This window comes from Megascapheus bottae, chromosome 6 (genome assembly GCF_031878675.1).
Source record: "Megascapheus bottae isolate mThoBot1 chromosome 6, mThoBot2.hap1, whole genome shotgun sequence".
NCBI classification, from domain to species: domain Eukaryota; kingdom Metazoa; phylum Chordata; class Mammalia; order Rodentia; family Geomyidae; genus Megascapheus; species Megascapheus bottae.
In genome coordinates this window covers 6,120,506-6,148,229 of record NC_143514.1, presented here as the reverse complement: position 1 = coordinate 6,148,229, position 27,724 = coordinate 6,120,506, and the positions used below count along the sequence as shown (strand labels likewise).

The window sequence follows — 27,724 nt, the reverse complement described above, 5'->3', positions numbered from 1 at the left end:
ACATACTTAGAAAAAAGTCGGAAGTGGTTCTGAGACTCAAGTATTAGAGCTCTAGCCTTGAGAAAGTCCAAGGACAGTGCTCAGGCCCTGAGCTCAAGCCCGGGACTGGAAAAAAAAAAAAAGAATCTGAGAACAGGGCAACAGTGGCTCATGCCTGTAATCCTAGCTACTCAGGAGGCTGAGATCTGAGGACGGTGGTGGTTCAAAGCCAGCTCAGGCAAAGAAGTCCATGAAACTCTTATTTCCAATAAACCACTGGCAAAAAAAAAGAGAGAAAAGAAAAAAGAGGATCCACCATTCTGCTGTATCCAAGAGACACATCTTGCCAACAAAAAAAAGCAAACAAGCATATTTTGAAAGTGAGAGATTGGAATACAATCTGTCAAGCTACTGGTCCCCATAAACAGGCTGGAGTTGTCATCCTCATATCAGATAAAATAGACTTCAAATTAAAATTAGTGAGAAAAGACTAAGAAGGTTATTATATACTAATAAAGGGATCTCTCCTCCAGGAGGATATAACCATCCTAAATATTTACACTCCTAATCCTGGAGCACCGAACTTCATCAAGCAAATTTTACTTCCATTAAAACCACACATAGATCCAAACACAGTGATTGTTGGTGACTTTAACACACCACGCTCACCTGTGGACAGATCAACCAGGCAAAAATTCGACAGAAACCTCAGAATTGAACAATTGTACAGACCAACTAGATCTAACAGACATCTGCAGATTATTCCACCCAGTAACATCAGAATATACATTTTTTTCAGTAGCAAATGGAACATTTTCCAAAACAGACCACATTTTAGGGCATAAAACAAACCTGTGCAGATTCAGAAACACTGAAATGATTCCCTGCAGATTCTCAGACCACAAGGGCATCAAATTGGAACTGAATACCAGTCTCCACCAAGGAAAACTCATGGAGATTGAACAACACATTGTTGAATCACAAATGGGTGATTGAGGAGATCAGAACAGAAATTCAACAGTTTATGCAATTTAACAAAAAGGAGCACACAAAATACTAGCTCCTTTGGGACACAGCAAAGGCAGTTCTCAGAGGAAAATTTATAGCTCTGAGTGCCAACATTAACAAATTGGAAAAATCGCAAACCAACAATTTAATGGCACACCTTAAACTCTTGGAAAAAAGAGCAACAAAACAACCCAATCCCAGTAGAAGGAAGCAAATTATTAAAATCAAAGCAAAATTAAATGAATTGGAGTCCAAAAAACTATAGAAAGAATCAACAAAACAAGGAGTTGGTTCTTTGAAAAAATTAACAAAATTTAACAAAAATTAACAAAATTAGCAAATCTTACCAAAAAGGAAGGGAGCACACTCAAATAAACAAAGTCATGGATGAGAATGGAAGTATCACCACAGAAATTACCAAGATCCAGAACATCACAACCTTTATGTCAACAAATTGGAGAATCTAGAAGAGATGGGTGAATTTCTAGCCAATTTTAACATACCCACACTGAACCAAGAAGACCTAAACCAACTAAACAGACCTATTTCAAGTACTGAAATAGAAATGGCAATAAGAGACCTCCCATCCAAGAAAAGCCCAGGGCCAGATGGATTCACAGCTGAATTCTATAAGGCCTTTCAAAGCAGAGCTCATACCAATACTCCTCAAGCTCTTCAGTGAAATTGAAAATGAAAGCCCTTTAAGCCCTTTGCCAAACTACAAAGCCACCATAACCCTCATCCCCAAACCAGACAGACTCATCAAAGAACTATAGACCAATTTCCTTGATGAATATTTACGCAAAACTGCTCAATAAAATACTGATCAACCGTCGCAGCAACTCATCAAAAAAATTATACACTATGATCAAACAGGATTCATCACAGGGATGCAAATTTGGTTCAGTATATGCAAGTCAATTAATATAAGGCATCACATCAACAGGAGCAAGGCGTTTGACAAGATCCAACACCCCTTTTATGCTAAAAGCTCTGAAGAAACTAGGAATCCATGGAACATTCCTCTGTATAATATAGGCTGTGTATGACAAACCCACAGTTAGCATTATACTTAATGGTGAAACTGGGACAACAACAATCAACTGTAGATCCACCAACTATGGAAATCCAAGAAGAAGCAAGGGACTAGAGATAGAAAGGTATTATGAAAGACAAGAGGGGGAAGTCAGAGAAGAGTAATGAGGGAAGGAAAGGAATATAGTGAAGATAAACTGTCACCTAAAGTGAGAGAAAGGGAAATGAATGAATAAACAAATTATTTTAAAATTAAACATAAAAATAATAAAAAGTATAAAAGAGAAAAGATATAAAAGAGATCAATAATAAAAACCCTCACAATTATGAGTACTTAAGAAATACTAAGATTTAGAACTGTAAGATTAAAAAGTGGGACTGAGGCAATAAAGTATATTTTCAAACAACTATGAAGGAGGATGTCCTCTAATTGCTGTCGCTATGATCAGATGTACAATTTAAAACAAGCGGGAAAAAAAAGATGGAGACGAAATGGCAAAAAAAAGGAACAAGTAAAAATGAAAAAAAGTAAAATTTTAAAATTTGTGATTAGAATAAAATATTCTTTCAGTTTTTTGAGAGAAAACATGTTTCCACTGAATTCGAGATCCAGGCTCTTTATGAAGTCTCGTATCTCCTGTGATGATTCATTTTCCTTTGTCTTAGTTGATTTTTTCAATCAGTTTGTTTGAGTGGGCAGAAAAAGTTCTGCCTTACAGACTTGGGGTCTTTATGACTGCCCACCTAAGGCCATGAGCTTTATGTGTCCTGTAGGAGAAGGTTGGCTGTTTTCCATAGCTTGAATGTGAATGGAGTTGTATTCTATCCATCCAGCCTGGAGCCACTATTGTTTTTTGCCAGTTCAGCTGAGAGTGGCCAAAGGATGGGGCTACCTCTGGCTTTGTTTACTGGGAGTGGAAAGCCACCCCACCCAGGGAGGAATTGCTCCCTCCAGGGCAGGGAACCAATTGCTTGGCTAAGCTTGCACTGGTCAGATCCATTTGTCATTTTGAGAGATGGTGCTGCAGACACCACTTCTCAGTCTCCACTTACCTTCTAATTGGCCCGGCAGGATCTTTGCCAGTAACCACTACGGCACTGCTATCAGCTGGTGGGGTAGGGGCTAACTTCCCAGTGCCATTCTGTGAGGAGTGAGAATGCCTTCAATGAGGTACTTACACTTCCCCTTAGTTTTCTGCTCCAAGTCACTTGGTCTGTGCTGTAGGTAAATGAAGTGCTGAGAGCTCAGGCTATGATGCCTTTATTTTGGCACAGCTACTCTGGAGAGTGGCAGCTGCCTCCACTGCTGCCACCAATGCCACAATACTGCCATGGGCACAGCCTCTGCTGCCACTACTGCCAGCACAGCCACTGGTGTGGACTCAAAACTGCCTTCTTAAGCAGGCTGCCTGACTTTTACCTCTCTGAAGGAGATCTCCGTGATTCTAAGACTTACCTGGTATCACTTTTTTTTTTTCCCCTTGGGAGTCGGGCAGAGGGAAACCAGAACAAAAACTAGGGAGGGGGCAACAATGTTCGACAAGAACTGTACTCATTTCCTTATTTCTGTCACTGTAATGCCTCTGTACATCTTGGTGTCACTCTTTAGTTACATTTGTAATAGTAATTTTGAGAATTAAGTGAAAAAGTGAATCTTAATGAAGCTGTTAGTCTAACTATAGTTTATAATCAAATTTCTTGAGAGATAAAAGTTACCCATATTGTAATCTTTTTTCTTTCTTCCCTTCTTTCTTTCCTTCTTTCTTTCCTTCTTTCCTTCCTTCCTTCCTTCCTTCCTTCCTTCCTTCCTTCCTTCCTTCTTTCCTTCCTTCCTTCCTTCTTCTGTGTCTCTTTTGGTTTTGATGGTACTGGACTTTTGAACTTAGGGACTCCAGCTTACTTGGCTTGCTTGTTCTGGTGGAGCCCTACCACTTGAGCCATGCCTCCAGCCTGGCTTTTTGCTGGTTATTTTGGAGCTGGAAGCTTTTGGACTTTTCTGACCAGGCTGGCCAAACTTCAGTCTCATATCTCAGCTTCCTGAATAGCTAAGATTACAGAGAGATTGGGCATTACTAGTGCCCAGTTACCTGTCTTTATTTGATGGGGAGGATGGTACTGATGAACTCAGAGGATGAGCACTGTCCTTAAGCTTTTCTTCTCTTGAGGTAGAGCTCTACCACTCAAGCCATAGCTCCATTTCAGGCTTTTTGCTGGTTAATTGGAGATTAGTGACAGATTTTCTCACCCAAGCCACCTTTGATCTCACATTTCAGCTTCCTGAATAGGTAGCTAGGATCACAGGAATGAGCCACCAACACCCAGCTCCGTCTTCATTTTTTATATCTAGTTTTCATGCAGTCTGTGATATAATCTTTCACAAAGTTGACTTTTGCTAATTGATCTTCCCTGAGTCTCTCATTACATTTGACCACTTCCACCTTACTGAAACCCACTGAACTCTGTTCTTCTGTGCTCATCTTTTTACCATTTTTTTCTATTTTACAGCCTTCTCATTCTCAATACTCTTCACCTTTTCTATTTATCTGACAAATTTATATGTTCTGTTGTGTGCAGGAGGATGAAATTCTATCTACTGACTTACAGGCTTAAATAATAATTGTCTATGTGAATTTCCAGATTCATACGTCCAGCCGAGATTTCCTTTCTGAGCTCCAGACCTATAATCTATCTGTCTCCCATCCAATTGTATATCTTATGGGCATCTCAAACTGTATTCAAAATAGAATCTTGGTTCTTTTTCCCAAGCCACCTCCTTCTCCTGTGTTTCCATCTTAATTATACATCATCTTGCTGGTTGTTCAAGGCAGAAACATATCTTCCCCTCTCTAACTTCTTCCCCATGGCCAATCCATTATCAAGGCCTGTTCATTCTTCATGTCTAAACAAGATAACCCTCGTAGTCCACAGTGTCTTGGTATTTAAGAGGTATGGCTTGGAGGAAGACTAGAAGTTAGATTAAAAATCTAACCTTAACTGTGTAAGGGTTTCTTTTTTTTTTCCTGGAATGAAGTATGGTTATGATGAATCTGAAAAATGAGCAAAGTGCCAAGTTGTACAGGATACTATAAACCACACTTAACAGCTTTGGATTTTTATCCAAATAACAACCTCTATAGTGTCTTTGGCAGGAAACTGACATATTCAGTTTTGCAATTTAACAATCACTCTTATTTAGAGAAAAAGTAGGAAAAGAGTCAATAGATGAAATGATACAGACTAGGTAAGAGATTAATAGTGCCTTGAATACAAAAATGAGAATTCTGATGCTCAAGATAAGAATAGGTATTTGAGATTTGCATTTCTAAAGGTGGTGCTCCCATGTGTGTCTCAGGTCCCACTAGGCCATACCTCTTAAAAGTCCTAGCCCCTCTCAATATCAATTTCTGTCTTAGTAATTACCCTTTTTTAATAAGCACCCTATTTTCATCCTGTCATATTTGTAGCACTTAAAATAGTGGTAATAAATATTCTTTTCTTCATCTTTTTTCTACTCATTAGTTTTACCTTGAGGAAAAGGGAGAATCAACTTTCAGTGATCGCTCAGCCTTCTGAGATCACAACACCATGATAGCACATGGTTATTACTAAATGAATATTAGCTTATTAATAAACACTTTTGAGGATCAATAATATGGTTAGTGGTAGAGCTCAAGCCAAAATTAGATCGAATAATTATATATGGATATGAGCAGAAACTGATTTTTCTGACTAGTTTTGTGTAGATGAATATGTAAATACCAGATTACCAGTCTCCCTTTTCTACTTCTGATCACTTGTAACAAAAGACAGGTACCAAGCCTAGAGGATACTATTTTAGTTTTAGACATTCTTTGACTTTCTAGTCACCAACATGCTAAATCACTAGCCATCTAAGTCAAATAATGAATTATAAATATAGTTTCTCAGTCCACATTCTAGACATTTTCTTACTCTCACTTTTTTTGAAAGCTTTTTACATGATATATTTGGTTAAAACCTTACCAAAAAATTTTTGGACAAAAAAGTAGATTGATACTTTTTTATCATATACATTAATAAAACAAGCTTAAGGAATAAGTGACTGAGGAAGAAAAGCCAAGAAAAACTTTGCAAGTAAAATGTAGGTAAGGTTTAAGAGATAGACAGAAAGAGAGAAAATGAAACTAATGCTAACAACGCTGGCATAGACTTTTTCTACCTGCTATGTGGTAGGGGTTAAATGGAGATAAGAGTCTGGGGCCCTTTTATGTTCAGGCTGGCTTTGAACCTTGATCCTCAGATCTCAGCCTCCTGAGTAGCTAGGATTACAGGTGTGAGCCACCTTGCCAGGCTTTGCTTCAGCTCTTTTAAGTAGAGGTAGGGTGGTAGCCTTGAGCTGAAGAGCCACAGGGACAATGCCCAGGCCTAGGGGTAGGGTGGTAGCCTTGGCTGAAGAGCTCAGGAATGGCACCCAGGCCAAGTTCAAGCCACATGACCCTCAAAAAAAAAAAGCTGAAAGTGGTGCTGTGTTGGGAGCTGAGTACAGGATCAGGCTGGCTCATGAATCTGCATCACTGAGTAAATGAGCTGTTGTATGACGTCATGCCTAACTTTGAGCTATATCGTTGGTATTGTGAATCACTTTCTGCTGAGACTTGATTACCATTGGGTACAAATTTGTTACTGCTTTATCACTCTGTAATGAGAGTAAACACGTGGACCTCCTCTACCCTGCCTACCTTTGTGCCGATAGGCTCCTGAATCCTATACTAGCTGAATGTACTTCCTCAATAAACGAGCTTCTGCCTTGACAGGTCTCCCTGACCCAAGAGGGCTTGGTGCAGGCGGTCAGTCGGCCCTCTCCTTTCTTGGCTCATCCTGGTCAGGGCATGTTCTTTCTATCCTTCCTGCGGGTCAGGAGGGACTGAGGACTAAAAACCCCGACACTGCTGTAACTCAAGTGGTAGAGTGCAAACCTTGAGCACAAAGAGGATAACAGACATTGCCCAGGCCCTGAGCTCAAGCCCCAGGATGGACAAAACAAAGTAAAGCAAAGACAAGTAAAACAAAACAATTTGCACTCCAGTTTTCCAGTTCATTTCACACAAAGTACTTTGTTTTAGATAATCATTTTCTGAATGGAAGTACATACACTATCTTAAGTTACTTCTTCATTTCCCAGTTTGCTAATTACTCACATTCTTTAGTGCCCAGGCTGGCTTTGAACCACCATTCTCAGACCTCAGCCTTCTGAGTAGCTAGAATTACAGGCATGAGCCACTGCACCTGGCTCAGTACTGTAGGTTTTTTTACAGTAATTTTTTTCAGCTTCATTCAGTTTCTCCCATTTTTCTCACTCTCTCACTTTGTTTTTTTACAGTAATTGGTATCAAACAAGACCTTAAGCATTATAGACAAGCACTGTCTCATTGAGATATCCCAGCTCATGAGCTTCAATTTCTTAATCAAATCTCAGTAAATAGGTATCAACTATATCATATGACTTGGATATTTAAAGACATTTCTAAAATACCTATGTGTAACACCCAGTTTATGCTTAATAGTAGCATATTCTTTCTTCATGTCTTATTTTCTTGTGAATTCTTTAAAATTATGAATACTATAGAAATGCATGTGATGTCATATTTGCAACAAGAAAGTCGAAAAACAGCCAGGAGCATAGCCTAGTGGTAGAGTGCTCGCCTTGCATGCATGAAGCCCTGCATTTGGGTTTGATTCCTCAGTACCACATACACAGAAAAAAGTGGAAGTGCTTGTGTGGTTCAAGTGGCAGAGCACTAGCTTTGAGCAAAAAGTGTCCAAGGAAAGGTGCCCAGGCCTTGACTTTTCCCAGGACTGGCAAAAAGGAAAAAAAAAGAAAGAAAATGGAAAAACTCCAATTAGAGTATTTTCAGTTATAATTAATAAATAACTAAGCCTATCAAACCCCAAAATTGTTTAAAGTACTCAAAATTCCTTTGCACATTATCAGAAGACTTTCCTAACTTCTCTTTAATTTAGTCTACTTTTTATTATATGTCATATCTCAGAGCATAATTTAAACAACTTATTTTTTATTTATTTTAATTGGATTACTTACAATAACAGAATTTTAAAACTTGTTACTTCTTATAAATACCTTACATGAATTGTGTGGCTAGACCCTAATTCTAACCCCATGAACATAATAAACATTTTTTGTGTAAAAGTAATTTTTCTAGATTCTTGATTTAGAAATGAGCTTTAATGTCACAGTTAATAACTTAGTAACTTTCAAATATGAAAGTTATATGTTCTTTATTGAAAAATAGTTTTCAAGTAATGATATTGTATTTGTGAATTTTATAATAATAAACTTTCACCTTTTGAATGTTACTGGAACTAACTAAATGATCTTTTAAAACAGGCTACAGAAGTATGCATATTCTATAAGAGATTCAAAACTGAAAGGTAAGCTTATGTCTACACACACACACACACACACACACACACACACACACCCTTTCTTTGGTGGTTCTTTGGATTGCACCTAAGGCCTTAGGCATGCCAGGCAAACAATTTACTGTTAAGTCAGGCTCCTAGCCTAGACATAATTTTGTGTGTAGATATAAATAAAAGGATTCAAATAGTGATAAAATATTAAAGTAATTACTATGTTATATATTTCTGTCACAGATATTTTGATATATGGTATTGCTTATCATCATGCTGGTATGGAGTTGTCAGATAGAAAAGTAATTGAAGGAGCATTTGTTACTGGAGATCTACGAGTTCTTTGTAAGTCACATGTATTTTATGAATATTAAGAATATTGTGGAAAGTTATTTTTAAGAAGAAAATCTTAAGCATTATGCTTTCTGATTTTTTTCATGAGCCTAAAATTATGTGACTATGGTTTGGCAATATTTGCTTTTGTATTACTAAAAATAATGCAGTTTGAAAAGTAAGATATCTTGATGTCTTGGTATTAGGATATATTTTATTTGGGATTATAATGCCCTTTTTCCATTCATTTTCTAAGTTTCGTAAGAGTCTTTCATTGCATTTCTACCAGTATGTCTTTTATAGGAAAATGTTTTTCTGGAGCAATAGAATTATGTAAGTCTTAAAATTATTCCTTAATTGGATATAGTTACCACCAGTACGTTAGCTATGGGAGTAAATCTGCCTGCTCACCTGGTAATTATAAAATCTACAATGCATTATGCTGGAGGAATGTTTGAAGAGTATAGTGAAACAGATATTCTACAGATGATTGGTAGAGCTGGCCGACCTCAGGTAAGTGACAAAAACCTTACATTTTATAACTTATTTTAAAGACAGAGAAAAACACCTTTGTATATTTTATTAACATTTCACTAGATACAGTAGAAACTTATGCAGTTAAAATGAAAATCTTGGATGGAGGAATAGAAGTAAAATAAGCCTCACTAACAAGGACATATCCCATTCTTCCAAGCCTAAACTCTAAATTTGAAGGGATTGTTCATTAATAAGTATGCTGTTAAAGATCTTTTTTATTTTGAGGTTTGCCTTTTTTTCTCTGATGGAGAAGCTATTATTATTTTAAGTGGGACTGATTTTCTGTCCTGTTTCTGTCAATTTCTGACCCATTTTCTGTCATGGGCATTATGGAACATGTAGATTCCAGGGCCCTACTCGAAATCCTAATGTTAGCTGTATACATTTTAAAATACACCCAGTGCTGACAAATGCTTGAATGAAGAAGTCATTTATATAGACATTCAAGGAACATTCAGAAAGAATGTATTTTCTTTTTCTTTTTTTTTTTCTTTTGCCAGTCCTGGCTTGAACTCAGGGCCTGAACACTGTCCTTGGGCTTTCTCAAGGCTAGAGCTCAACCACTTGAACCACAGCACCATTTCCGGGTTTTTCTATGTATGTGGTACTGAGGAATTGAACACAGGTCTTCGTGTATTCTAGGCAAGCAGTCTACCACTAGGCCAAATTCCCAGCCAAGAATATGTTTTCAAAGTGTGAAAATATTTTGTTAGTTGGATGCCTGTGGCTCATACCTGATCCTAACTACCCAGGAGGCTGAGATCTTAGGATCCTGATTCAAAGCCAGCACAGGCAGGAAAGTCTGTAAGACTCTTATCAATGCAAAGCCACCAAAAAAGTAGAGCTGTGACTCAAGAGGCAGAGCACCAGCCTCAAGCAAAAGTATCTTAGGAATGGCACCTAGGTTCTGAGATCAAGTCTCAAGATTGGCACCAAAAAAAAAAGTTAAACAAATTTATGAGGATAAATAAGATTATATACAGACTAACCAAATCTTGTACCCAGTTATTGAGGTGTATTTTTACTTCAATATTACCAAAATTATATTAAATGGGAAAAAATTATATTTGCACTATATTCTTGGAAGATTTTTAAACTATATTCTTAATTAACATTCAAATTCAGAAATAGTGTTTAGGCCTTTTGAGGCCAATTATTTAAGGCAAGACGACTGTTTAATATAAATGGAAGTTCTTGAGTTATTGAAAAGGGCTGATGTCAGTGATATGCTGTAATCTGTACTAAATTTCTCTATATGATTTTTGTTTTCAGTTTGATACTACAGCTACTGCAGTTATCATGACTCGGTTAAGTACCAGAGACAAATACATTCAAATGTTAGCTTGTAGTGACACTATAGAAAGCAGGTAATACAGAAAATGTCTAAAACGATAATATTGCTAATGCACCTTGTCTTTTTTCTTTTAAATACTAAAAGGAAACTTGTTTGGCAGTTTTCTTAGGCAATTTTCTTAAAATTTTTCAACAGCTGAACAAAAGTCTGTGTAATTTAAAGATACTTAACAGTTCTTTTTTTAAAAATAGCAATAAAGTAGTTTTATTCAATGGTGTTTTTTGTCCTTTGTTTAATAGGCCTAAATTGTAATAAGATCTTACTAGTTATTATTACATTAAAATGTATAAATATAAAATCATGCAAATTTATAATTACAAATTTATAGTAAGTGAATATAATCTTTAAATTTTGTTGTATAATGAGAGAGCAAAAGACAATTTGAGAGAAAGACATTCAGTATTCAGTGTTTGATACATTTTCTTTGGAGGAAAATAGGATATAATTCAACTCTTCATACACACACTTTCAGTTTATTAAATAGTTGTACAAAAAGAACACAATTCTATAAGTCAGGTTATGAGTACAATATGTCTTGATCATTGTCACCCCTTTCAGCATTCTCTTGCATTTTCCCCCTTCCCATCCCCACTCTCAACTTACATAGTTCAATTTTTATACAACGTACATTGAAAATAGTCATTCCATTTGCTCACCCACCCTCCTGCTTTTTTTTAAGTGATAGTGTACCTTCTTTAGTCATAAAGAGTACTCTGTAGAATTTGAATTGACTTTTTCAGATTTTCTTTTACACTTTTGGAAACTGTTTTCTTTCATGAATTGTTAAATTAGCAGTGAACATATTGAATATTATTAAAGTTAGAAGATGTGTTTTCAAATTCATGTTACTAATACAGAGTTTTTTCTTCCTAGCTTACACAGACATCTTATTGAACATTTAAATGCAGAGATAGTATTGCATACCATCACAGATGTGAACATTGCTTTGGAATGGATACGATCAACCTTGCTTTATATCAGAGCCTTGAAAAACCCATCTCATTATGGTTTGTTAACATTGTCCTGGAAAAGTAATGACTTTTTTCCAAGTCACCGAGTCTTTATTTATATTAATAGTTCACAGAATAGATTATAGAAACTAATAGGTAACAGAAACAAAAAGTAATAACAGTCCCAAATATTTTTAGAGGCAAAACTAGATAAAAGAGAAAACTTTATGTGTTCTATTATAATCTTTTTAATGAACTTTACAATTCATACCATTAAAAATAGTACCACAAAGGAAAGCTTTAACTAGTAAAAATAAGAAAAATGCCTAAAATCGATTAAAATGTTTATTTTTATATTTTCAACCTTTTCCATACTTAATGTTCAACTGCTTCTTATTATGAATTTGTGTCTGGTCAATTTTTATTTTATAAAAAATAAAATTCACTTCTATTTTTGTAGCCTTTCACTCTAGCTCTCAAGCTAAGGCACATCTATTTGCATTGTACCTACATTGTTTCCCATAGTACAAGTTAAAAGCTTACAATAATTAGGATTGCTGACTATCAGAATCTGACTCATTACAATACCATTCTAATGCACACAAGTTCAAAACTTTCAGATCTCCAAGGATGATACAAGCCTTTTTAAAAAATGATCTCTCAGCCAGGGTCTGGTAGCACTCATCTGTAACCCCAGCACTTGACATATAGAGGCTGGAGTATCTCAGAAGGCCAGCCTAGACTAGATTGTGAGCCTGTCTCCACAATCTAAAAAGAATACCTCCAGGAATATCTATCATTTAACAATCTATATTTACTTAGTTCAAAAGTCAGTAATTATCACAATATATATATTTTTAACTCCCAGACACACACGTTCATTTCTCATCTTTCCCCTTTTCCTTCCTCTGTGTATGCCTATTAGCAGGCTTTCCTTAGTGTAATTATCCTCTCTTTTTGCACATAAAAGGAAACAAAACAAGCCATGATAGCACAGGCCACTAATCCATCTTAGCTATACAGAAAGCATAGGTAGGAGGATCTCATTCTGAGCCTGGTCCTGGACCAGACTTTATCTGAAAGGTGGCTGAGGCAAAAGGACTGGAAATAATGGCTTAAATGGTAGAACACTTGCTTAACAATTGGGAGACCTTGAATTCAAGCCCTAGTGCCTATGACGGAGAGTGACTAGGCCAGAGAGATGCATTTCTTCTTTATGCCTTGTGACTGAAGTCATACCTCATCGTTGTGCTTTATTTTGTTTTCAAGAGTAGAGTCACTAAGTACTGACCATGTAAGAGGAGAGGAAATAAATTCACTTCTTGAAGAGGTAGAAAGCTGAATACATTGGCTCACACCTGTAATTCCATTTACTCAAGAGGCAGAGATAGGAAAGATCATTATCATTTCAGGACAGCCACAGGAAAAAGTTAGTGAAATCTCACCTCTGTTAATAAGCTGAGAATGGTAGTTCATCCCTTTCATTCAAGCTATGTAAGGTCTTAGCCAAAAGAAGAGGAGGAGGAGGAGGATCAATGGAGTTTTACACCTATGTATACATATATGCATAACTACACCTAGATCAAGATACAGAACATTTGCTACAGGTTCCATCATGTCAATTTCCTGTCAGTCTTCACTTGCTTCAAAATGAATTTTATTAAGCTTCCATTACAATATATATACTTTATTTATTCTTGAACTTGAGATAAATGCAAACACTTGCTTATAATATTTACCCCTTTTCCTCTAGTTCTGTTCGTTCAATATAATATTCATGAGACTATTCCATTATAAGTGGGTGTATTCATAGTAATTTGTTCTGATTACTGTGCTGTTTCCAGTGTGAATATACAATTTAATCATCTATTTTTTTGTATTTTATTTTGGGGGTAACATATAGAAGGGTTAAAGTTATATTCATCAGGTAGTGGTTACATTACTTCTTTTTTTTTTGAGCCAAACTTATCCTTTTTATTCAATAACATACTCTTCAGATAATGAATTCCATTCTTTCCATATTCATGAATCCATTGGGATGGCAGAGTCCCTGGGGCATAGTCACTTCTTAGATGTCCCACCCCTCAACATTGTTGACTCCAGCGCATGAACTGGGGGTGGTACATTACTTCTTGAACATTGATACCCTTTTTTATGTTTTTCTCCCTAGTACCTACTCAAATCTTTTACCTACTTGCTTTTGTTTTTGTTTTGTCAGTCGTGGGGGTTGGACTCTGGGCCTGGGTACTGTCACTGAGCTCTTCAGACCAAGGCTACCACCCTACCCCTTGAGTCACAGCCCTACTTCCCAATTTTCTAGTGGTTAATTGGAGATATGAGTCTCTTAGTCTTTAGTGCCTGGGCTGACTTTGAACCATGATCTTCAGATCTCAGCCTCTTGAGTAGCTAGGGTTACAGGCGTGAGCCACTGTGCCCAGCTTTCGAGCATTTCTTCATGTGACTATTGGCCATTTTAATTTACTCTTCAGAGAAGTCTCTAATTCTTTAGCCAACCTTTTAGTTGTTGATGGTTGAGAATTTGCTTTTGAGAGCTTTAATTTCTTGAGCTATAGGTATTTTTTAGATATAAGCCCCTTGTCTGTTGTATGGCAAAGGTAGATCTTTTCCCACTTAATAGGCTTTCTATTTATCTTGCTGGCTGTGTCCTTTGCCATACAGAAGATCTGCAGTTTAATGTAGTCCCTTTTGTCCAAATTTACTTTGATTTGTCATGAAGCATCCTTTTTATAATGAAAATCCATTAGAAAATAGTCACTTAACCAGGAGCAGTGGCCCACATCTTGTAATCCTAGCTTCTCAGGAGGCTAAGATCTGAGGATCAAGGTTCAAAGCCAGCCTGGCACAGAAGGACCTGAGACTCTTATCTCCAATTAACCTCCAGAGAAGGGAAGAGCGGCTTGGTTCAAGGGTAGGTCGGGAGCCTTGAGCTGAAGAGCTTGGACAGTGCCCTGGCTGAGTTCAAGCCCCATAACTCACATAAAAAAATAGTCATTTGGTGATTTATAGCGATTTATTAGTGATAATAGTGATTTATTTCACACAGTTCTTGTTAAAATATAGTATTTCTGTTCACTTTAACACAATAAAAGAAGCAAAAGATAGCCAATTAGATTGAAAAGATTGTAAAATAATAGTTTTAATTTATAGTTAAACTTTGCATCAGTTCATTAAACAACTTTTCCAATATGAGATTTAATATTCTTCTCTTAGTGATAATATAAACTGAACCTATAAAGATGATTTCAATCTATTTTATTTTTTTCTCCATATATTTTTATTGTAATTAATAGAAGGGTTACATGATATTTGCCAGATAGATGGTGCATTAATTCCCATACATTGATATCCTTTCACATGTCTTGGTCCCCATTTCCCTCCCCCCCACCCCCACCCCTCATCTTGTTTTCCCCCATTCCCTATCACATTTCAGATAACCAAATACAAACACAAATATATCAGGTAACAAAGTGAGATAGTGTAACAATATGAGATAACCAAGGGACAGCAAAAGTGATGAGAGATAACATAGTACCTTAAGAACAACAATCATTCATTATATGGCTTATGTTTACATCATATTTTAAATGACAAGTTTAACAAACAAGTGTTCAATGAGGGAATCTCTAATTACAATCTATTTTTTTAAATAAATTTTTATGATTTATACAGGTTTTAAATCTGGATTGAATAAAGAAGGGATTGAAGCAAAATTACAAGGTTAGATGAATTCTTCCCCAAAATGCATACTCTGTAAATTTTTATGAAAGTAAGGATATTCTTTCATAAATTATTTTTAAATAGTAAACTTCTTCTTAAAAATATGAACTATTTATTTCCCACACAAATAAAGCTTAGTATTTGCATATAGATTAATCTATTATCGAATAGATTAATATATTGTATAATATGTTAACTTGGTTTATTTGTTTTATTTGTACAATGACCATAGTGTTTGAAAATGCTGCTTATAAATAACATTCTTTTTATTTTGTAGTTTAATTTTCATTGAAAATATAAGCTTACATTGATGATGCATTTCTTATCCCAATTTATGCCAATGACACTTTCCTATCAGATCCTAGTTCTGTTATTCAATTAATCATTTTGTGTTTATGCTTGTGTTTTAAAAATGTAAAAATATTAGGCACCTATTAGAGTTAGATATTCTATCTCTTCATTGTATTGAGACTATCTTTCAGCAAAAGAAAACTATTGAATTCATTAAAAAATATTTGGTCAACTTCAATTTTTTTTGTAGGTTATGGGGCCTGAACTTTGGACTTGGGTACTGTCCCTGAGCATTTCAGCTCAAGGCTAGCACCCTACCCCTTGAGTCACAGTGCCACTTCCACTTCCAGTTTTCTGGTGGTTAATTGGAGATTAGTCTCACGGATTTTTGTGCCTAGGGCTGGCTTTGAACCATGATCCTCAGATCTCAGGCTTCTGAGTAGCTAGGATTACAGGCATGAGCCACTGGCACCTGACCTCAACTTCAGTTTTTTTTTCTCCACTTTGATAATCACATATGGCAAATAAAGCTTCAGAGTAGTAAACTGTCTCCCTTAAAAGAGTAAATTCATTGTTGAAACAATGATGAGCAGTCATATATTCATAATGTGCTCTGTTGAAAAATACCTGTAAACTATCCACAATTGACTAATTTCCTAATTGATTTTTTAAATTGAAGCAAATTTTAATAATAATGACTAAATACATACATGAAATCAGATAATCCAAGAGATATCTTACTATGTTGCTTTAATATTTTATCTTTTGTTAAATTGAGAGACTCATTGTTCATGACTGCCTTATTTTCATACACAAGTTTTGCTTATGAACAATATCTAAGTGCATTATATAACTGAAAAAGTTTTGGTACTGTAGGGAAAAAAATTAGTATCTTTTCCTCAGTCTCTGCAATGTTCATGGCTGATATACCTACAAGAGAAGATAGATTGGCAAGAAAAAAGCATAATATATTTGTTTAATCAAAGTTTTACATGCCATTGACACCTTCAGAAATGGAGATCCAGAGATCCAAAGAGTTACTTTTTTCTCAATAGAAGTTTACTATTTAATGTGTGATTTTATGCTAAGTATGATGAAAGAGGTAGATAGTTGTACATAAATATAATAAACTGAAACGTAGCAAGGCCAGATTGTTCAGATTGTTCTTGGTCTATTGTGAATCATTCCTTCCTCAGCACATACACACAAAAAAGTCTAAGAAAATTAGAAAGACTATAAGAGCTTTAATTAGCAAACACATTAAACTGCCAAACCTTCAAAGTAATGTTGCTCAAACTAAATTATTTCCAAAGAAAATACTTCTAAGGGTGTGCGTGTGTGTGTGTGTGTGTGTGTGTGTGAGAGAGAGAGAGAGAGAGAGAGAGAGAGAGAGAGAGAGAGAGAGAGAGAGAGAGAGAGAGAGAGAGAGAGAGCGCGCTACTACCCTATTTAGGATTGAATAAGTTATACTCCTTACTCTGCTCTGAACTCTTAGTTTTTCTAGTCCATACCATGGGTAGATTGAAAATAATTACCAGGATACACTTGTTAGTGGTCTACTAATCCATGCCAATTAGTGAACATGGAGTAATAGTGCTTCCTATTCTAGGTAGACATGGTGAATATGTTCAGATAGATGGAAGTAAATACTGAAATCCTCAGCTAAAACAGGTTTATGTGTTGCCCAATAAAGTACAAACAGAAAGGAGGAGAAAGAGAGGGTTTTTGTAACAAATTTTGTATGCTTTAAACATAAATATTTTTTGTCAAAAATTTTAAGTAGAAAGACAAATAGAACAGCAATTCTTTTGACCTGGAGAAAATTACTTAACCTTACTTTTCAGTTTCCCAACCTATATATAGAAATAAACTTTTTATGTACGCAATTGTATTATTTCAAGATTTAACTAGGTAATACCTATTTATCATTTCAAATATTCTATGTGGTAAATCTTATTTTATTGCTTACTAAGTGTTTTTATTTATACTGTCATTATTAGAAACATTTCTATAGTATTTTAATGATAAATTCTATTTTGTCTTCCTCATTTTACTAACAATGTTTTTTTTTATTATGGAACAGAATTATGTTTAAAAAATCTTAATGACTTATCAGCCCTGGACTTGATAAAGATGGATGGAGATGTTAATTTCAAACCAACAGGTAATGCTTTTTATGATTATTGGTAAGTTTAATTATTGTTGACCTACCATAACATTTATAAATTGTTCTACTCAAATTTAAATCATAGTAAAACTAAATTGTAGGAGACAAAAACTTGAGAAGGGGTAGCAATATTTGAGAAGAAATGCACCCACTACCTAACGAATGTAACTGTAATCCCTCTTTGCATTACCTAACAATAAAATACAATAAAAAAGAGAAAAAACAATTAAATTATAATCTTCATTCTCAACCAAAAGTAGATATTCAGAAAATATTGTTAAAATGATTTAAAGCTAATATAGATAATGTTTATTTTTCCATTTTTTCTTCCAGAGTCAGGAAGATTGATGGCTTGGTATTATATTACATTTGAAACAGTGAAGAAATTTGGCACAATCAGTGGAAAAGAAACTTTATCAGATCTGGTAAGTTAAATTTCACTAGAAAATAGGGTAATGATATAGTACAAAACTATTGGAGAGGAAACTACTGTGTATACTTCATATCATTTATTATTGAACAAGCCAAAAGGAGAGCATTTCTAACTATATCTCCCTCAGTGTATCTCTGTCATAAGATATTAAATATGTCTTAGAATATATTTGGTTTTCGGTCACATTTTTTTATCAGAGCTGAGAAAATTTATACACATACTCAAAATAGGTATACTAACTATCTTACAACTTAGCTGATAATGCTAATTAACTTGATAGTAACAGATATGTGAAAGAGATTCTAGGACAATGTGTCATTATATATTAGAAAAGCCTGGTATAAATAAAGGACAATGAATTGCAATCTAGAGTTATGGTAATTTTCTCCTAAATTGCCAGCCTAGCAATTACAGTTGAAATAAAATAGTATCAATGATTTTCAAGAAAAAACAAATGATATAGAGATGAGAATAATAAGTTATGCTAAAATGTCAACAATAGGGACAATTTTACACCTATAGTAGCCACATCGTGGGCAGATTCTTCCTCCCCTCCCCTCCCCTCCTTCCTCTCCCGTGCCCTTCCTTCCCTTCCCTTCTATTGTAGGGATTGAATGAGGGTCCTGGGCAGTGTCCCTGATCGTTTGTGCTCAAGGCTAATGTCTACCACTTTAAGGCACAGTGCTACTTCTGATTATCTAGTCCTTAACTGGAGATAAAAGTCTCACAGACTCATTTCCTGGACTGGCTTTGAACCGTGATCCTCAGGTTTCAGCCTCCTGAGTTACTAGGATCACAGGCATGAGCCATCAGTACCTGGCTACAGGCTTATTCTTTCTTAATGCCTGCTGTCTACATTGATTTTTTTCCTCCCTTTGCTAGAAACATAAATGTGAAATAAGATACTAGTAAAATAAAATTTTGATTCACAAATTTAAATGAATATAATTTTAAGTTTTCATGTTGATTAGCATGATAAGATTATTATATATACTAAAGACTGCATAAGAGAATGTTAGTTATTAAGGAATTACATGAACAAAATTTTATGGAAGGTAAGAGGTTTATATTTTCATGCAAATATTCATTAAGAAGAAAACAAGAATAAAAAATATCCAGTACTATGACTAATCTGATCTTTAGTTTAACAAGAAAACTAGAATAAGTGTTAGTTCTATTTTACAGGTATGGGAGACAAAGCATCTCACAGAGCTAGTCTATAAAATCCAAATTTATTACATGAAGCATTATTTTCTATTACTAAATAATTGGAATTTAAGTGCTAAAATATAGAAGGGCATAAAGGAGGAGGAAAAGAATAGTATTTATTTAGTGCTTATAACTATGCATTAGGCACTGGGCTGAATATTATAAATTCTGTCTTTCTAATCTTGCAGATTTAAGTGGTATAATTCTAATGTCTGTTTACATCACTTAAGCACAATATACAAATGAATTATTAATAAAACCATAATGTCCCCAAGCAGCATGAAGAGTAAGTAAAATAAAGAAATAAGATACAAGTGCTGGGAGCGTGGCCTAGTGGTAGAGTGCTTGCCTAGCATGCACAAAGCCCTGGGTTTGATTCCTCAGTATCACATACACAGAAAAAGCCAGAGTGGTACTGTGGCTCAAGTGGCAGAGCACTAGTCTTAAGTAAAAAGTTCCATAGTCCACAGGCCCTGAGTTCAAGGCCCAGGACTGGCAAAAAAGAAAGAAGATTCAAGAAAAGAAGTTAAAAATGAACTTTATTAAGTGGACAAATCCTTAAATCCTATAGGTCACAATGATAGCCAGCTGTAATGAATTTCTAGATGTACAATTAAGGATAAATGAAAAGAAAGCGCTGAATACTTTGAACAAAAGTCCAAATCGGATAACTATCAGGTACAGAAATTACATATATTTAAAGTAACTTTATTATGTTTTACTTAAAACAAGTCATAAAAGTTTTTCTGTTTGGTTTTATTTATAGATTTCCAATGGAAGGAAGAATTAAAACAAGAGAAATGAAAGTAAATTGGTAATAATTACTAATATCTTAGTGTATTGCTTACCTGTTCTTAGTTCATATTAGGAAGATTTACTTCTAGTAGTTGTATTTTTTTTTTGATATGGGATGTCATGCAGACAAGGCTGGCCTCAAACTGGCAGTCTACCCCCATATTACAGGTGTGCACCATGACACTTGATTTCTTTTTCAGCTTTAAAGCATGTTTTAAATTATTTTATGTAATGCAAGAATAGAATATTGGCTGGAAATTTGGCCTAGTAGTACAGTGCTTGTCTAGCATGCATGAAGACTAGGGTCCCATTCCTTGGTACCACATCCATAGAAAAGGCCGGAAGTGGTACTGTGGTTCAAATGGTAGAGCTCTAACCTTGAGAAAGCCCAAGGACTGGCAAAAAAAAGGAATATTTCCATTAAAATAAGGAGGCAGATTGTAAATGTGAAATTAATTTTCAAACTGGAGTTATAGAGATGAAGAACAATGGAAATTGTGACATCAATCAAGATGTATTATTCTCATAAATGCATTATTCTCATAAATTATGTTGAATTGAAAGCCATTTGTTTAACTACTTAAATAATAACTAATTTTTTGTGTGTGGATAATGGGGCTTGAACTCTGCCTGGGCAGTGTCCCTGAGCTCTTCAGCTCAAGGCTACTACCCTACCCCTGGGCCTGGGCATTGTCCCTGAGTTCTTTAGCCCAAGCCACCACCCTACCCTTTAGCCAAGCCCCACTTCTCATTTTCTAGAGGTTAATTGGAAATAAGAGTTTCTGGTCCTTTTGTGCCCAGGCTGACACAAATCAAGTTATTTCCCTATGAACATTTTATTTAAGCTGGGCATCAGGGCTCACACCTGTAATCCTAGCTACTCAGAAAGGTGAGATCTGAGGATAGCAGTTCAGAATCAGGCTGGGCACTAAAATCTGTGAGACTCTTTATCTCCAAGTAACTATTAGAAAATCAAAAGTGGTGTTGTGGCTCAAGGTGGGTAGGGAGGTAGTCTTGAGCCAAAGAGCTCAGGGACAACACCCAAGCCCAGGGGTAGGATGGTAGCCTAGAGCTGAAGAGCTCAGGGACAGCGCCCAGGCCCAGAGTCCAAGCCCCACAAATGACAAAACAAAACAAAACAAAAAAAACATTTTATTTGAAATTTTAATGCTTTGCTATACTCTGCCAAAAATTGGATAATACATTCTGTTGGTTAGGGCTGTCAAATTTAAAAATTGATGGGTTATAGTTGTTTTTATTGTATTTTATTGTCTGGATAATGTATAGAGAAGTTACAGTTACATTCATCAGGTGGTGGATACATTATTTCTCGAAACTTGATACTCCTCATATTTTTGTCCCTCTTTCCTTCCCCCCACCCCTTCCCAATTATCTTGTTTTCCCCTTCCCTTCCCTATTTCAAAAATAAACCAATAAGTATGTATACAGTATACCAGTATACAAATTCAGATACAGTAACCTCATGAGAGTAACCATAAGTGGAAAAAAAGAGAGAGAAAAGAAATAACTTTACATAGTACATTAAGAACAGCAATCACAAAGATAAACCTCTTGTTCATTAACCTAGAGTTCACTTCATTTAGTCTCATCCTGTATGACCTATGTACACAGCTTTTGAGCTATTGTGGTCCTCTGTTGGGAAAATCCTAATGTGTACTGATTATTACAAGTGAGAAAAACCATGGAGCCTATGTTCCTTTGGGTCTGTCATACTTCACTTACTATGATTTTTTTCAAAGTCTTTCCATTTCCTTATGAATGGGGTGATGTCATTCTTTCTGATGGCAGCACAGAATTCCATTGTGTATAAGTACCACATCTTCTTGATCCTTTCCTCTACTGAAGGGCATCCAGGTTGACTTCATATCTTAGCTATGGTAAATAATGTTGCAATGAACATCATTTTGCTAGTAGCTTTAGTATGGCCTTGCTTCTGAACATTTGAGTAAATGCCAAGGAGTGGAGTTGCTGGTTTTATACATACCATAATTTAAATTATCACCATAATCTCCTTCCTTTTTGCATCTTATTTGAGTATTGCCAAGAAGAGAATATGTGTGTATGTGGAGTTACCATTTCTTAATTCAAAATTTACATGTAGTCTTTGGTAGGTGATGATCCCTAAACCACTTCCATATGTATACATTCCTGTTTTGCTGAATTTCAGATCTGTTCCTTCTTTAAGTAGACATCAAAAGAGGGAGAGAAAAACATTGACCTTTTAGAGATTTGGAAAAGGAAGTCACTGACAATACAAATTTAGACATATAATTTAATAATGTTAATAATTCAATAATGTTACATATTGTGTACAACTTTTCAAAAGAAACAATGAAATTTATTTTTTTCCTCAGTCTTATTCAGGCTCAACTAGGATGCATTCCTATACAAGATTTTGCTTTGACACAAGATACCTCGAAGATTTTCAGAAATGGCTCCCGAATTGCAAGATGTATGTTTCAGGACAGTGGATTTTCAATGTTTTTTTTTTCCCCAGTAAATTAGCATACCAGATTTAACCCCGGAAACTTTTTTTTTCAGGGCTGTCAGATTTTGTAGCTGCTCAAGAAAAGAGTTTTGCTGTGCTATTGAATAGTCTGATTTTAGCTAAATGTTTTAGGTGTAAACTTTGGGAAAACTCTCTGTATGTATCCAAACAGCTGGAAAAAATTGGTAAGTACTGAATGCAGCAAGCACTTTGTCATTATCTGCAACATATTTTGTATTTCACCGTTGAGAAAGTCAATCTATGATGAATTTAGAACTGTAAAAAACATACATTTATAAACCAAAATACTTTTGAAAGTCTGATTTGTATTTGCTCTTACTTAAATGATTACACTTGAAATCAACTAAATAGTTCATGAACAGTATCATCTAGTACTCTTTTTAAAACTTTTATTCTCATACTGGTAGTGAGCTTTTGTTCGGATTATTAGCTAACCAAGTCTCTTACTTCTCTGACTCATATTTTGCTTTGTTTTCGGTGACAAAATACAAAATTAGGAGCCCTGGCCATTTAGAATTATTTACAGAAAGTTATATTACTTATGTATATTTTAACTTTCTCCATTTTCAGCAATGGATTTTCATTATCAGTCTGTCGACAAAAGATTAAAGATGCCATTTATAAAAACTGGAATCAGGCTCAAAGTTCTGGAATTATCCAGTTTTTACCTTTGATTTCCTGAACTTACTCCTTAAATTGCTAGGATTCTAAAAGGGAGGCCCAACTTCTACTGAAGCTGTGAGAAGTCAAATACCACGTTCATTTTACAATGACAAGTGTGTTCTACCCTGACAAAGGAGCTTTCATTCAACACTTGGAAAAGAGCATCTTATAGAATAATTTGAAAATAGGTTAAATAAATTATTAGTAAGGCTTATTATTCTTTTTTTTTTTGGTGAGTCATGGGCTTGAACTCTGGGCCTGGGTGCTGTCCCTGAGGTCTTCAGCTCAAGGCTACCACCCAACCCCTGAGCCACAGCCCCACTTGCCCTTTTCTAGTGATTAACTGGAGATAAGTGTCTCTCCATCCTTAGTGCTCCGGCTGCCTTTGAACGGTTCTCCTCAGATCTCAGCCTCCTGAGTAGCTAGGATGACAGGTGTGAGCCACTGTGCCCAGCAGTAAGTTTTATTATTCTTGAAAAAGCAAGGATATTGTTCAATGTGGACACCTGTTCTATTCTGTCCTCTCCAGATTGTGAAATCCTAACCTGCTTATGACACAAACTCAGTACAGCTGAACATAAAAAAGCAAATGTTTCTCTGAAAAAAAATATTGATAATAAACAAGTCTAAACAAAAAGTAAATCTACATTCTTATGGAACATGAACTAATTGACTTTAACAGTAAATATGAACTTTCAAAAACTTCCAGGAAAAGTCTTGAGGAAAAGCAGAAATGAACATAAAATATATTCATTTGAATACTGGAAAATTAAAAATATTCATTTGAATATTGAAGCTTTGTCTTAAGAATGGGTAGGATACCCAGGCATTGGTAACTCATGCCTATAATCCTAGAAAGTCAGGAGGTTGAGGATTTTTTAAAAAGTCATTATGGGCAGAAAAGTCTATGAGACTGTATCTCAAATTAATCAGTAAAAACTTGGCTGGAGGTATGGCTCAAGTACTAAGTAGCTTTGAGCAAACAAGCTCAGTGAAAATACCAGACCTTGAGGTCAAGTCCAAGTACTAGATAAGTAAATAAATAAATGCAAGACAAATTCCTAAGTTTTAAAAATAGCGGTATTACACCTTTGTCAGTATTATATGTGCTTTATACAAAGAGATAATGTTTTAGAATTAAATCTCTTCTGAAAATATCCTGTTTTTCCTATAATGCTGCAAGTCCAGCTGTAGCTCAAGTTGAAAGAGCATCAGCCTTCAACAAACTATGATAAGGGAGAGCCCCCATTCCCTGAATTGAAGCCCCAAGACCAGTACAAAATAGAAAAAAATGAAAAAAAAACTATATCTTGTTTAATGACTGGTGAAATTTATTCATAAGGGTGAGTCATTTTTAAAATTCCAGTGTCTGAAAGCATAAGGAAACAATGAAGGTTCAAAGAAAAAAATCTGAAATATTTATGGAACAAAAGAAAAACTTATGTGAACAGAAAATATTCAGCAAGTGGAGAATAGCGAGAAATTAAATGGGAGGGTTAGCTATAGGAAATTCATCCACAGTAAAGAAGTTGAAGCATCATTTTAAATGCAGTGGAAAAGTATGGAAAGCCCTAGGCAGCAAAGAAAAATTATCTGGATTAAGTGCAGACACAGAATTGTATTTTTAAGACAGAAATACTCAGAGAGCTATAACTTTGAAGTCATATGCCTATTCTTAAATCTTTTTTTTTCAAGTCATATGCCTATTCTTAAATCTTTTTTTCAATGTTACTTTTAATTTTTATTTACTTTTTTTCACATATTTGTATGATTTTATTTTTTATATATTTTATTGTAATTAATAGAAGGGTTACATGATATTTGCCAGATAGATGGTGCATTAATTCCCATACATTGATACCCTTTCACATGTCTTGGTCCCCATTTCCCTCCCCCTGACCCCCACCGCTCATCTTGTTTTCCCCCCTTCCCTATCCAATTTCAAATAACCAAATACAAATATATCTGATATATCAGATAACAAAGTGAGATAGTGTAACAATATGAGATAACCAAGGGACAGCAAAAGAGCTGAGAGATAACATAGTACCTTAAGAAGAACAATCATTCATTATATGGCTTATGTTTCTATATGCTAGAGATCCTTTCATTTAGCGTCCTACTATATGGCCTTTTGTATCAAGGTTTTGCTTTAGTGCAAATCTCTGCTAGGAGAGCCCAAGGTTACTACTGATTATGACAAATGAGGGAAACCATTGAGCCTAAGTTCCTTTGACCCTGGCTTACTTCACTTAATATGATCTTTATATCAACACAGTTATAGTATATTTGCTACAGTTTGCTGTATGGAAATTAACATTGAAGAGTAAAGAATACTAGAAGCAGTATTTTAAAAATGACTAAGAGAGATTCCTAAGACTAGTTAGGAAATAAGAATAGGTGTGTTATACCTTATGTTTAATAAAACTAAGGGTTGAATCATAATGCAATCAAAGGCAGGAACACTTACAGAAGAGATCACAGTCACACAGCAAAGAAAAGAAGTAAAGGATAAAGCTAACTCATTCTTACCAACTCCAACCCATTCTATCATACCTCTTAGGAAGTTAGAAGTCCTAATTATTTTCTAGCAGGCTTATTTCCTGAACTTCTACCAACTCAACAGTTGACACTCCAAGGACCAAGTCTCTAGTATAGATCTTTGGGAGACATGCCAAGAATACTTTAACAGTTTTACTGAATCCTTTTAAAGCTTTTGTTTTATTCATTTTTGTGGTGCTGGGACTGAGCACTCTATCACTGGATTGTAATCTTTAGTATCCTAAAGTTTTCATTAATGTAGTTGTATTTAAGTATAGATTTCATATAAAGTGGATTATTTTAAAATTGTTACCCTATTAATTTTTCACAGGTATAACATTGTCAAATGCCATGGTAAATGCAGGTTTGACTTCCTTTAAAAAAATAGAATCAACAGATGCAAGAGAACTTGAACTGGTAATTAGTATTCATTTATTCCTAATGTTATCTAAGCCCAATTTAAATTCTAAGACCAAACTTTATATCTTTATTTACTTAAAAAAATCTTTTCTGTAGTCGTAAATATTTTAAGTCACCAAAATTTAGAGTATTTAATTATTAAATACTATCTTAGAGTTATTAAAACTATTGATTCTAGAACTAGAGATGTGGCTCAGGTGATAGAGTGCATATCTGGCAACGGGAAATCACCAGTTCAAACCCTAGTACCATCAAAACAAATGAACAAACAAAACTTTATTAATTAAACTATATATAAAGCTGGATACGGTGGCTCATGCCTGTAATTCTAGCTACTCAGGAGGCTGAGATCTGAGGATCAAGGTTCAAAGCCAGTCTGGGTGGGCACTAAAGACTGCGGGACTCTTACTTCCAGTTAACCACTAGAAAATCAGAAGTGGGGCTGTGGCTCAAGCGGTAGTTTTGAGCTGAAAAGCTCAGGGACAGCGCCCAGGCCCAGAGTCCAAGCCCCATGACAAACAAAAAACAAAACAAAACCAAAAATATATATATACACACGTATATGTACATATATGTATATATATACACGCACACATATATATAAGCATATGTGTGTGTGTGTGTGTGTGTGTGTGTGTGTGTGTGTGTGTGTATATGTATGTATATTGTTGAGCTGGGTACTGGTGGCTTGTACTGTATACTAGCTACTCAGGAGGCTGAGATCTGAGGATTGTGGTTCAAAGCCAGCAGGGGGAGGGTAGTATATGAGACGCTTATCTCTCAACCATTAGAAAACCAGAAGTGGAGCTGTGGCTCAAAGTGGTAGAGTGCAAGCCTTGAGCAAAAGAGCTCAAGGACAGTGCCAGGCCATGAGTTCGAGTCCCATGAGTGACAGAAAACAATTACTGAAAGAGTTGTAAATATGTAATGAGAAAACAATGATTTTAACTTTTTTCCCATTTCAGATTTTAAGTAGACATCCCCCTTTTGGTACTCAAATAAAAGAAGCTGTGATGTATCTACCAAAGTATGAACTTGAAGTAGAACAGGTAAAAATTTTTTGTTTTTAAATATTTGTATTATTTCTTAAGAATAAAGCTACTTATAATTGGTATGAAAAGTAAGCTTATTTTTTAAAACACTTTTTATGCCTATCCTTTTTTGAAGATTGCAAGATACAGTAATACCATGGCGGAAATATTAGTGACCCTTACATTAAGAAACTTTGAACAGCTACAAACTAAACGAACAGCACCAGATTCTCACTATACCACCTTAATCATAGGTGACTCAGACAATAAGGTCATTTTTAAGCACAAAATTATGTAAG

General features: G+C 35.3%; 1 protein-coding gene across 1 annotated transcript in view; it reads left to right on the top strand.

The window, feature by feature from the left end:
* Window positions 1-27,724, top strand: part of Hfm1 (helicase for meiosis 1) — an 81,133-nt gene that overhangs the window by 26,087 nt on the left and 27,322 nt on the right. The window contains exons 13-27 of the mRNA XM_090334176.1: window positions 8,408-8,451; window positions 8,677-8,778; window positions 9,134-9,279; window positions 10,576-10,670; window positions 11,531-11,664; window positions 15,298-15,345; window positions 17,720-17,800; window positions 18,137-18,228; window positions 20,017-20,123; window positions 20,212-20,259; window positions 22,616-22,713; window positions 22,803-22,934; window positions 26,306-26,391; window positions 27,360-27,443; window positions 27,562-27,719. Of these exons, the coding sequence (XP_090190302.1) occupies window positions 8,408-8,451; window positions 8,677-8,778; window positions 9,134-9,279; window positions 10,576-10,670; window positions 11,531-11,664; window positions 15,298-15,345; window positions 17,720-17,800; window positions 18,137-18,228; window positions 20,017-20,123; window positions 20,212-20,259; window positions 22,616-22,713; window positions 22,803-22,934; window positions 26,306-26,391; window positions 27,360-27,443; window positions 27,562-27,719 (1,455 nt within the window). The remainder of the gene's footprint in view (window positions 1-8,407; window positions 8,452-8,676; window positions 8,779-9,133; window positions 9,280-10,575; window positions 10,671-11,530; window positions 11,665-15,297; window positions 15,346-17,719; window positions 17,801-18,136; window positions 18,229-20,016; window positions 20,124-20,211; window positions 20,260-22,615; window positions 22,714-22,802; window positions 22,935-26,305; window positions 26,392-27,359; window positions 27,444-27,561; window positions 27,720-27,724) is intronic.